This window comes from Mus pahari, unplaced genomic scaffold, assembly GCF_900095145.1.
Source record: "Mus pahari unplaced genomic scaffold, PAHARI_EIJ_v1.1 scaffold_9802_1, whole genome shotgun sequence".
Classification (NCBI taxonomy): Eukaryota; Metazoa; Chordata; class Mammalia; order Rodentia; family Muridae; genus Mus; species Mus pahari.
This window is the reverse complement of record NW_018392869.1, coordinates 28,325-40,046: the sequence shown is the minus strand read 5'-3', so window position 1 is coordinate 40,046 and position 11,722 is coordinate 28,325. Positions and strand designations below refer to the sequence as shown.

General features: G+C 42.4%; 1 protein-coding gene across 1 annotated transcript in view; it reads right to left on the bottom strand.

Moving 5' to 3' along the window:
- Nucleotides 1-1,419: 1,419 nt before the first annotated feature.
- LOC110315218 (vomeronasal type-2 receptor 26-like) overlaps nt 1,420-11,722 on the bottom strand; it is an 11,404-nt gene continuing 1,101 nt past the window's right edge. The window contains exons 2-5 of the mRNA XM_021189328.1: nt 9,795-10,592; nt 7,472-7,708; nt 4,636-4,759; nt 1,420-2,387 (exon numbers count right to left, since the gene is read on the bottom strand). Of these exons, the coding sequence (XP_021044987.1) occupies nt 1,420-2,387; nt 4,636-4,759; nt 7,472-7,708; nt 9,795-10,592 (2,127 nt within the window). The remainder of the gene's footprint in view (nt 2,388-4,635; nt 4,760-7,471; nt 7,709-9,794; nt 10,593-11,722) is intronic.

Here is an 11,722-nt window from a genome sequence, read left to right as displayed (position 1 = left end):
TCCAGGATATCTGGGGCACTATGAAAAGACCAAACCTAGGAACAATTGGAATAAAAGAAGGGAGGATTTCCAGCTCAAAGGTCCAGAAAATATCTTCAACAAAATCATTTTTTTAAATCCCATAACTTAGAGAGATGCCTATAAATTTACAAAAAGTTTACAGAAAGCCAAATAGATTTAACCAGAAAAGAAAATCCTCTTGCCATATAAAAATCAAAACACTAAATGTACATAAAAAAGAAAAAATATTAAAAGCTGCAAGAAATAAAGACCAAATAACACATAAAAGCAAACCCCAAGAACCAATCCTTGACACTAAGTGATGCTCTGCTGTGCTTGCAGACAGGAGCTTAGCATAACTGTCCTCTGAGAGACTCCACCTAGCAGCTGACCAAAACAGATGCAGAGATCCACAGTCAAACATTTCATGAACTTCATGAAATTTTGTGGAAGAGTTGGAAGAAGGACTGAGGAACACAGAGGGAGGGGGATTCCACATGACAACCAAAAGAGTCCATTAATCTAAACACTTGGGAACTCCAAGAGAGTGAACAACCAACAACCAAACTGAACAACCAAAGAACATGCAAGGGCTAGACACGGGTGTCCCCCAAAATTCCACAACCCTGTGCATATATGAAGCAGATGTGAAGCTTAATCTTCACATGGGTCACACAACAAATGAAGCAGGGGCATCTCCTGAGTCTACTGCTTGTCTGTAGATCCTCTTCTCCTAATAGGGTTGTCTTACTTGGACTTGGTGGGAGAAGATATATCTAGTCCTGCAGTGACTTGAGGTACCAGGGTAGGTTGGTTCCCCAGAGGGACCTCATCATTCTCAGAGGTGAAAAGGAGGAGAGAGAGTACTGTGAGGGGTTGATGAAAGGAGACGGGGGGGGGGAGAGAGCACTGAAAATAAAGTGAATAAATAAACTACTGAAAAAAAAAAAAACAGAAAATATAGAAGCACAAAAGAAACCACAGTAAAAGCAGAAAATGTTCCACCTATCAGTTTCCCATGTGCTCAGCAAACATTGACGACATCATCATCATCACCTCTTGATACTTTTAGCACTTTGGCATTGATATTTTGTGGGTATGCATGTGAGGGGTATGCTTTGATTACCAAGTAGATAAGTGATGTCACTTTGCTCCCTCTACCATGTGGCTATAAGGGTGTCAGATTCAAGTTGACATGCTCACTGGCAAGCATTTTTACCCATTCAGACATCTTCTAAGCTGTGCTTAACAAACTTTAATGGTAAGGACTTTTAACAATACATAAGGAGAGAATAGTCAGTAACCATTTATATGTCTACTTTAAACCCAAGTCATTTGTGTTTTGTCCTAAGTATCTCACTTGAATATTGATCTGTCTTTCAGATACCTTATGATCCACAAAGAAACTGTGAGCCACAATCATGTACTTGATCCTAGTGACTCTCCTGAGGACAGACACCTTCTCTGGAGCTGTCTATTGTGCTGTACCTGGTGGCCTTGCCTTAGCCAGGAAGGAGTGTTCTTCTCAGGTTTCAGTAAGATGATGTAGCACTTGGGGATAAAGATGCCACCCAGAAGCCCAGCAGTAGAGGCCAGGATGGAAAAGATCTCTACAGCCACAGTGGACTTTCCCCGGGCACTGTGGTACAGGGGAAGGAAGGCTGTCCAGACACTGCAGAAGAGCAACATGCTGAAGGTGAGGAACTTGGTCTCATTGAAGACATCTGGAAGGCCCCTGCCTAGAAAAGCCACAGAGAAGGTACACCCTGCCAGGAAACCTAAGAAGCCCAGCACACAGAAGAAGGTGGCACCAGAACCCTCATGACACTGGATGACAATGTGCTGGGGCTCTGAGGTCATATCCCTGTCTGGGAATGGTGGAGAGGTAGCCAACCATATCCCACAAAGAACAACCTGTATTAAGGAAGCAATGAGGACCACTGAGGTTGAAGCACCAGGGCTCAGGCATACCTGGATCCTGCTTCGTGGCCTGGTGACTCTGAAGGCCAGGACTACTGTGAGAGTCTTGGCCAGAACGGAGGAGACAGCCACTGTGAACACTACAGCAAAGGTGGTCTGACGGAGGAGGCAGGTGGTGACAGTGGGTCTCCCAAGGAAGAGCAAGGCACACAGGGCACACAAAGAAAGAGAGATCAGGAGGAAGTAGCTGAGAGTTCTGTTGTTGGCCCTGACCACAGGTGTATCCCGGTGCTTCAGGAACACTCCAAGAACCAGGACAGCCAGACCAGCCAGCAAGAGTGCCACCAAAGCCAATATGAGCCCCAGTGGTTCCTCAAAGGCCAGGAAGATCTCTGTCCTGGGCAGGCAATGGTCTCTAGTGTGACTCGAGTACTGCTCCTTGGGGCATAGAAGACATCTCTTCATGTCTGTGGGACACACATAGACACCATTTCTGTAACACTATAGGAACTACACTAGCTCTGAAGGAAGGTAGCTTAAACATTTCCTGCTCTTGCAGGCTTTCCATCAAGTAATTATATTTGTGAATTATTCTTGGTGAACAGGGTTAGAATAGGCAATATTAGTGGAAGAGGCACAAAGAAAAAACGTATACTCTGTATCTGCTTCATGTGAGGGTTTTGTTTCTGTCTTACACCAGTGTCTCCTGTAATTCAAGCTGGCCTTGAAGTAGCTGCGTAGCAGATTGTCTAGAATTTCTCGGCCTCCTTCCTCATCCTCTTAAATGCTGTGACTATAACACCGTACAACTATACCTAATATATGTGAGTTTACGTGTAGACATGTTTGTGTGTGCATACATGTATAAATGTTAGGTGCACATACATATGGAGATCAGAGATTATCATCAGATATTGTTTCTCAATCATTTCCCATACCTTATTTTTCTAATCAAATTTATCAGTATTTTTATATAGCTTATATATTTATGCATTCTTGACATGTATATGTATGTATATGTATGTATGGGGGCTTAAACATGCCATGGTGGGCACCTGGAGATTAGGACTTTGGTCCTCTCCTTCCACCACATGAGTCTCAGGAGCTGAGCTCAAGTTGTCAAAGTTGACAGTGAGTGTTCAAAGCCATTTTCCTAGTCTCAACAACTTACTCTTTTAAGATTTACTTTATTTTACTTATTGAGTGTTTTGTCTGTACATATATATGGACATGATGTGAATGTGTGGTATATTCAAAAGTCAGAAGATGGCATCAGGTCCCCTGAAACTGGAGTTACATATGGATGTGAGCCATCATGTGGGAGCTCCTAACTGAGAAACCATCTCTCCAGACCCTCTTTACCTTTGGTGTTGAGGCAGCATCTCTAATGAACCTAGAAATCACTGAGTTGACTACACTGACCAGCCACAATCCACTTCAATTATGTGACCTTACTAGTGGCTGGTATTTTCTCCAATAGTAAAAGTTTATATTAACAAATGTTTTAGACAGAGTTATACCCAAAATTTTTCATTTGTTAAAGTCCTGTCCATCAGTACCTCAAAATGGAACTGTATTTCCCAGTAAGTAAACTAAAGATGACGTAATAAGTAGACATTCATCTATTCTAATTCTCTATAGCTACCTACATCCCAGCCTGTGATGAATCCTCTTGGTCCTTCTGTTCTCCCTCTCTTACACTCTCCAATTGCTTGGCAATGCCTGATGGATATCTGAAGTCCCATCCTATTCTCTTCTGCCCGGCTATAGGCCGAGTCAGAGGTGATGGAATAGAATTTTTGCACATCATTGAGAAGGACATGATTGACTATGTTAGTGTCTAGACTACAACCAGATCGCTGGGTACAGCAATCAGCACCTGAGCACAAAACCATCTCCAACATCTCCCATTAGAAAACACATGAAAAAGAAATTGCCATGGCAAGGCCAAGATGGCAGATAATGGAACATGGGGCTGGGAAGTAAGCAAGGCCAGCATTCTCAGGTTAGAATAGCTCAGAATCTACCCAGCTATAGTGACTGAAGCTTTTAATACATATAAAAGCCTCCGTGTTGTTATTCAAATCTAGGGCTGGAATAGAAAAGCACTTACTTTTACAATGTTTGCCAATGGACAATCCATTAGGCTGTGAAATTATGGATCATTCATTTGTCTTTCTCAATAAAGCACTTACCAAGGAAAAAGTATAAGGGAAGCATTCTCAATGGTGTTCCTACCTAAGTCCACAGGAAAACAAAGACTGGCACACATCAGTAGATGGGAGAGGTGGTATGAATGAGAATGGCCCCCATAGGCTCATATATTTGAAGGTTTGGTTCCTACAGAGTGGATAGTTGGAGATGGATTGGGAGATGCAGCCTTACTGGAGGAGATGTGCCACAAGATATGGCCTTTGAGAGTTCAAAATTCAGCACCAGGTCCACTCTCCACATTAATACTGCCTGTGGACCAGAACTTAAGTTCTCAGATACTGGTGTAACACCATGCCTGATTGCCTCCTGCCACATGTCCTGCAATTATAGCCATGGACTCAGCCTGTGAAACTCTAAGCCCCATTTCAATAAGTTTCTTTTAGAGATTGCCTAGGTCATGGTGTCTCTTTACAACAGTAGAATAGTTACTAAGTCATTGGAGAAATGCAGGAAGCTCACAGTGCCCTGTGAATGACTGATTCCAGACCCATAAGCCCTTACCTCTTTGGTCTGCAAACTGTCCCTCAGGGCATGGACTGCAATCAAAACAGCAGTGGGGGGCTCCCAGTCGGGGTACCTGACTGAACCCTGGAAGGCAGCTTTCACTGCAGATGGAGGTGGGCACCTAGTAACAAGGAACATAGTTATTAGTGTTTGAACCTCAAATGTTTACCAGTCTTCTGTGTAGGACCATTCGTTAGCAGATGGTGGTTTTTTGAAGAATGATGGATCTTGATGCATCTGACCTAATCAATGAACCAATTCCTCAGTGGACTCCTAATTTCGTGAACTATTTTATAGACCAAGTGTGGTATGTGTTTCAGGGTCCAACTGTTGTTTCACATCCTCTACTTCCTCCCTCTCATGGGGTCTAGACACCACTGTACATCAGGCTGGAAGGATGAGGCAGAGTCTGGAATGGGTGGATGTAACTTTAATTTTTTTAATTTTATATTTAATTATGGGTTTTAAATATTTTAACCTTTCTTTTAGTCCATTACCCACCAGAGGTAAGGGGGTAAAGGGGGCCTATTTAGAAATGGGGTGGGGTTTTTTTTTAGTAATTTTCATCTGTGTTGTTTGGAAATCAGCAGTATAGTTTATAGGAGCCAGTAGTCTCAGCCCAATCCATTCATAAACATTTCATGGATAATTCAGTAGTCTAGTTTAGTAGAGTGAGGATAGAAAACACAAATCAGCAGTGGTGACACTATCTAGCAGAGATAGCCAGGCCTATGCCTCAGCATGAGTCAGTAGTAGGGACCTGGAGGAATGCCAGGAGAAGTTCTCAGCTGTGTCTCTCTCAATGCAGTGAAGATCAGCGAAGACTCAAGACCAACAAGCATTGTATAGCTAGCTTTATATGTAAGCCTTGCTCAGTCTCTGTTACTGTACATCAATTTTTATACACCCTCTGAATATCATGTCTTCCATTGGTCTTGTCTTAGCACATGTTTTGTCTTAGCATGTGCATTTGTGTCAATTGACATCATTCTGCCAATTAGCTCAACTCCAAAAAAGCAAGAAGAAACTGCAACATACCACCAGAAGATTTTTGGTTCATTTTTCCCTATGGTGTCTCAGCGTATGGAGCTCAACTATACAATGTAATGTGGAACAATATAAGTGTATCATTAGCAAAGAATCCTTTATCATATGTCATTTCATGTGCTTGTTTTAGCAAAACATCTTTTCTCTTGTGTCTGTTTTAACTAAACATTCCTTTATGAGTCTTAGTCTTTTACCTGTGTCCACTTCAGGCAAACATTCTTTTATATGTTTGTCCCAATAAAACACATTTTAACACAACTGACTCTCAAAAACTCCCTAAGTTTCCACTTCAGGTAGATCTTGTTTCAGCTGTATTGGAGGTGATGAGGTCCGAGGATCTTAGTATGATAGCTCTTATAGACAAAGGCCTTTTCTGACTGTCTTCAATAAAACAGCTCTCTTAGACAATCTTAGCTTGTGTACATATTTTTATTATTGTTACTTTATTCAGGATTAACCAGAGATATATATGGACTTTGGAGAGTAGGAAGGAGTTTCAGGATAAATGAAAATTGTTGCCTAGAGTTTAAAGTTCTATGGATGGTGCGTTTGTATTGAGAGGCATTCCAGAAATCCCAGGTACTTGCTGAGTGGTTCTTTTATCAGGGAGAGAAGGAAGTTTGTAGATCTGCCGAGGACTACTCAACCTTCTCCAGGTAGAGGATGTTGAAAGTCAGGATCCCCAGACAACATCAGAGAAGGGGGAAGCCCTGCTAGTAAAGGAAGTCCTACATTTTGTGCCAAGCTCAGAGGAGCTATCCAGTTATTGTAGACTGCAACATTAATTAGCAGGGCTCCCCATAGGAGGAGGAAATAGGACATGGGACCTAATTGGAGGAAGTGTGACTCAGGGGCTAGACATTGGTAAGATGTAATATGTTAACCTATCTAATCTATCTATAGTGTTACCTCCCATTCACTGGGCCCCATGAATTGGGAACCTCTTCCACCACACATGCCTGCTGCCAAGACATATTGCCTCAACCACACACCCCCAAAGCAAAGGATCTATCAGGTCTTGGACCTCACACACCATGATTCAATAAAAGCCTTTCCTCACTTTACACTGTTTTTCAGGTACTTGTCATGGATGGGGAAATTTATCACAGCAAGTAACCCGAAAGTGTCTGCTGAGTCTACTTCCTAGGTGGCCCATGGGAAGGTGTTGGCTTAGTGAGTCAATATCTTCCTCTTCACAGAGCAGTTCCCAAACACAGATAATGATAATACTCTTTTTTTAAAAAAGCAGATGCTATTTTGGGAGTCTAGTATGTCCTTTTCTCTCATTTTTTTCACACATGTATGGTATAAATATGTGTATGTGTACTTTTGCAGCTACATGGTATTATGTGCATGTATGTACATAGGGCAGTGGAGGCCCTAGGTTAATGTTGGGAATCATCCTTCATTGATTTTCCACTAGGCACATTGAGGCTCAAAGTAAAACCCAGAGATAAATGTTACGGTGAGCCTTACTAGCTAGTTTGGGCATCTCCTTGTCTCCATTTTCCAGGAATGGAGTTACAGGTGGGCCATATTACCCAGTTAGCATGTACAAGTATTCTGGAGATCCAAGGTCTGGACTTTGTGCTTGCATAGCAAGCCACTGAGACATCTCTCCAACCCCAGCTCTGATGCGTATACATTATTGCTGGTCAATCAGTATCATTCAAAGGGAAGAGCATAATCTGTTCAAATGCACTAGCCAACATGGAATTCACGTACAGGTAGACATGAGGAAGCCTGGACTTGGAATTTCCTAGAAACTTTGAAACACTAGAACAACAGTTATCTCTGCATTCAGAGAACTCACTTGGAGATACTCCTTCAACTGGACCATCATTTTGTTCCCTGAAGAGGCTTGAGGGTCTATCAAGCCTACATGAACCAAGTTAAATGCACCCTCAGGGGTCTTCTGCCCTTGGAAAATGTCAAATTGTGTCACTAAATCTCCATTGGCATCAAACATAATCTTATTTCCATCAGAAGTCTTGAAGTACACATTTCTGAGGGTATGAAGCAGCTGGGGAAGGAAGAGACACATGGAACACTGAACAGGATCTGTCCAAGGACTACAGCAAATAGCCTCAGCAGTTACACACAGCCATTTGAACTAAAAAACTGTCTCCATTAGGCATATGACAGCTCACGGTCCTATGATATTTTCAGGAACTCACAAAAAATGTTCTAGTTTTACTAAATTAATAAACATATTACACTGTGTGTGACAGAGAGAGAGAGAGAGAGAGAGAGAGAGAGAGAGAGAGAGAGAGAGAGAGAGAGAGAGAATCTCAGACTATCTCACACACATTGGAGATTTTAGAGATACCCTTGGCAACGTTGTCTTCCACTGCCCTGTGAGACACAGGAATTGAATTTATGCTTGGGGCCAAGTGCCTCTACCCACTGAGACATCTCACCAACCTTAAAATTAAACCCAAAACATCACAATGTGATGCTTGCTCCAAGATCTCATTTGGCTGTACATTACTCTCTTAAACTTCCCACCATACTTGTTACACTCCAAACCCTAGCAAGCCTTCCACAGACAGGCCCCAGTCCACCGAAGCCTCCCAATCACTCTGACACATCTATCACACTCCTTCAGCCCCACACTTGTGGTTCATCCTGTTTGTCTCCATTCTAGGGTGTAGGCACATGCTGTCTCTACCATCTATAATCTTATCACTTTTTCCAGCAATGAGACTTCTTATCCTTGGTTCAGACCTCGGGTATTTCCTGACAGAACTTCTCAGGCATTACTCAGCCCTTCACTTGCTCATCACTCCTTCATTTACATCTTCCTCCTAGATTACACACAGTTATCACCACAAGCATATATGGGTATTTTGTGATAGTATCTTATTGTGTAGTCCAGATTGGCCTGGAAGTCAACTCTCTTGCCTCAATCTCCTGTGTACTGAGATGACAGGCATGGGTCATCAAGCCTGACCTCCTGTAACTTCTAATCTGTCCATCTTGGCCAAAAAGCCAACTATCACTATTCTGGTTCAAAAGTATATTCACCAAGCACACAGTATAGACTCAGATAATCTGACAAAAGGTTATGAAAAACAGATAACCCCTCCTTAGGCACCACCCTCAGTTTACCTTATCAGTGAGCAATACGTCTTCCAAGGATCATCTTGAAGATCTGGGACTATGCTTCACTGAGTAGATTGGAAAAGATAGATGAGAGAGAGAGAGAGAGAGAGAGAGAGAGAGAGAGACTTGGAGAAAATGCCCAAAATGTATTTAAAGTGTATAAAATTATAAAATGATAGTATAAATAGAAAATAAGGTAAGAACATGGGAGTTGACTTAGGCATTAAAATCCTTGCCACACAAGCTTCAAGATAGAACTTTAACTACCCAGAACCCTCCTAAATGTTGGGTGCATGTGACAGTCCCTCTGTAACTACAGCTTCAGAGGGCAGAAACAGGAGATACCCAGAGCAGGCAGATTAGCAGAACCAGCCACCTCAGCAAGGTCTGGGTTTGAGTGAGAGAACATGCCCCACAGAATAAGGTAGAAGAGTGATTGAAGAGTAATTTCTTACATCATCCTCAGAACTTCCCACATGTGTGTACACACCTATACATACCCTCCACATGGGCCTGCATGCCTACATACATACGTATGTCCCCACACAATTTATATATATATAAATATATATATATATAAATTTATATAAATTTAAATATATATATATAAATATATATATAAATTTATATATATATATATATATATATAATTTGATATCTTTTTAAATTCTGAATTTCAGAATGCCAGTACTAAAAGCATCCACTGTATATCTAAGCTCAAATTTGGGACACTAAAAAGTTTACTATTATAGGAAAATTAAATTGTACTGGGCATCTTGTACTTGTACAGAAGCATCTCTGCAGGGACCAGATTCATCTGAGATCACACAGATATCATGGACTCCCCCAATGCAGCTTCATTTACAAATACCTCTCATTTGCAAAGATTAGGACTTCCTTACTGAAGCATGCCAAATCTGCAGCACTTCCATAGCCTAGCAAAAACCATTCTGCCTGTTCCCCAATCACCCCTGAACCATCCACTCCACACATGTCTCTCTTACCTGCCAGGAATAGAAGTTGTGAAAGTTTGTACCTTTCCTCTCCTGGGGCTCACAAGCTAGCATATTGTGCAGAGCATGGGCAATGCTGTACACAGCTGTGTAAGCAGCATCAATATTGCTCAGTTCTGGGAAAGGATGCTGTTTATTTTTCAGACTCTCATTCCCCGTGCAGAACAGGACACCCTCTGTCACTGTGCTATTCTGGTTTGGCCATGTACAATCAAAGGTGAACTCCCAGAACTTCTTTATAAACATGTCTTCTGGGGTCTGGCTGGGACGCAGGTGAGCAAGGAACTCNGGGAAGCCAATAGCCCTGCTGCTGTGATACAGAAGGCCAAATGTGCCTTGTAACACCTGGGAAATGCCTGGAATGGTCAGGGCAAGTGCCATGTGCAGAGTGCCTTTGCTGACCCACACCTGTCCTGAGACAGGGACAGCCAGTAAGCCATACAAGATGAGCTGGAAATTTGAATTGCTCAAGAAAACCAGAACAACTCTGGCTGTACATTTCTGCATCTTCTGGACAGTCTCTTCAATCTTCCNCAAGGACTGATGGGAAGGGACATGAAGGTGATACTCAATGCACACACNAGCTGNNNTNAGCNNCTGANTGGCCAGAGANCTGGCCTGCTGCCCAAAGTCATCATCNTGGGCNAGNATGATCACCCAGGACCACTGAAAGTGAATTATCAGCTGGGTAACTGCACGGGAGGATGTGAGGTCACTAGTCAGGGTNCGAATGAAGGATGGAAACTGGATCTTGTCACTCAGGCTGGGTAGTGAAGATGCATAACTGACCTGTTAAGGAAGAGTCAGGCAATATGAGAGTAGATGAGATCCAGGACTCAGGAGCAAGCAAATGGTCTGGGTTGAATGTCAGAAGGATGGGGCTGGAGAGATAGCTCAGCAGTTCCAGCCCTTGCTCCTCTTGTAGAGGACTCAAGTCCTATTCCAGGCTCCCACATCTGGTGGCTCACAAGTGCCTGTAACTCCAACTCCAGGAAATCTGACTACTGCTTTTGGCTTTCTCTCATGGCTGTTGATTAGACATGTATACACATACACATAAACTCATGTTAAAATCTAAAACATAAAGACTTGCCTGAAAGGACTTGAACATCATGCTCTGGCAGTCGTGCTGGTTCTAAGCAGCTGTGTGCCCTTCACTAGCCAATCATTCCAGACAGCTCTGTGGCTTCTGGAAGGAAACCCCAGAACCATATCTTTACTGGTTCACATCTCAGTATCTGTCCTTCTCACTGCCCACTCCTACATTTGTTTCAGCTAGGCTTGGTGTGACTCTAATGTTTGCACACAGCTATTAGGTTGTTCTTTTTAAAATTCATGTAGGGGTGGGTTTGGGGAGGTGTGTGTCCATCTCTCTGTCTGTCTATCCATCTGCCTGTCTGGAATAATGCATGTGTAGAGGTCAGAAGACAAATTGTGGGGGCTGGTTTTCTTCTTCCACCTGGTGAGTTCCAGAGGCTCAAACTCAGATCATCAGGCTTCTCAGCAAGCACCTTTACCCAAGGAGCCACCTTGCTGTCCCTGGTAAAACAAAACCAATGAATTATGAGCTCCTATCAGACCACCATTGTGTGCTTTTCCAGATTTGAGAGAAAATGGAAGTCTGATTCGTCAATTTATTGAGAAAGAGATTGCACGATGATTTCAAAAGAGATATTTCTTTGTAGGTGTGACAAGTGGGATTCTGTGTTGTGGTTTAGTTTGGTTTTGTTTTAAAAGCTAAAGAATGGGGCTGCTCGGCCTCAGGGTATGAGTGAAAAATCTGCCACTACAAAATGTGTGAACTTTATATTGTCTTTTTTTTTTTTTTTTTTTTTTTTTTTTATTATTTTTTTATATTGTTTCAATACAGAGTTTCTGGTTGTATCTAACATCTGGTTGCCTCATGTGTAGGGATTAGG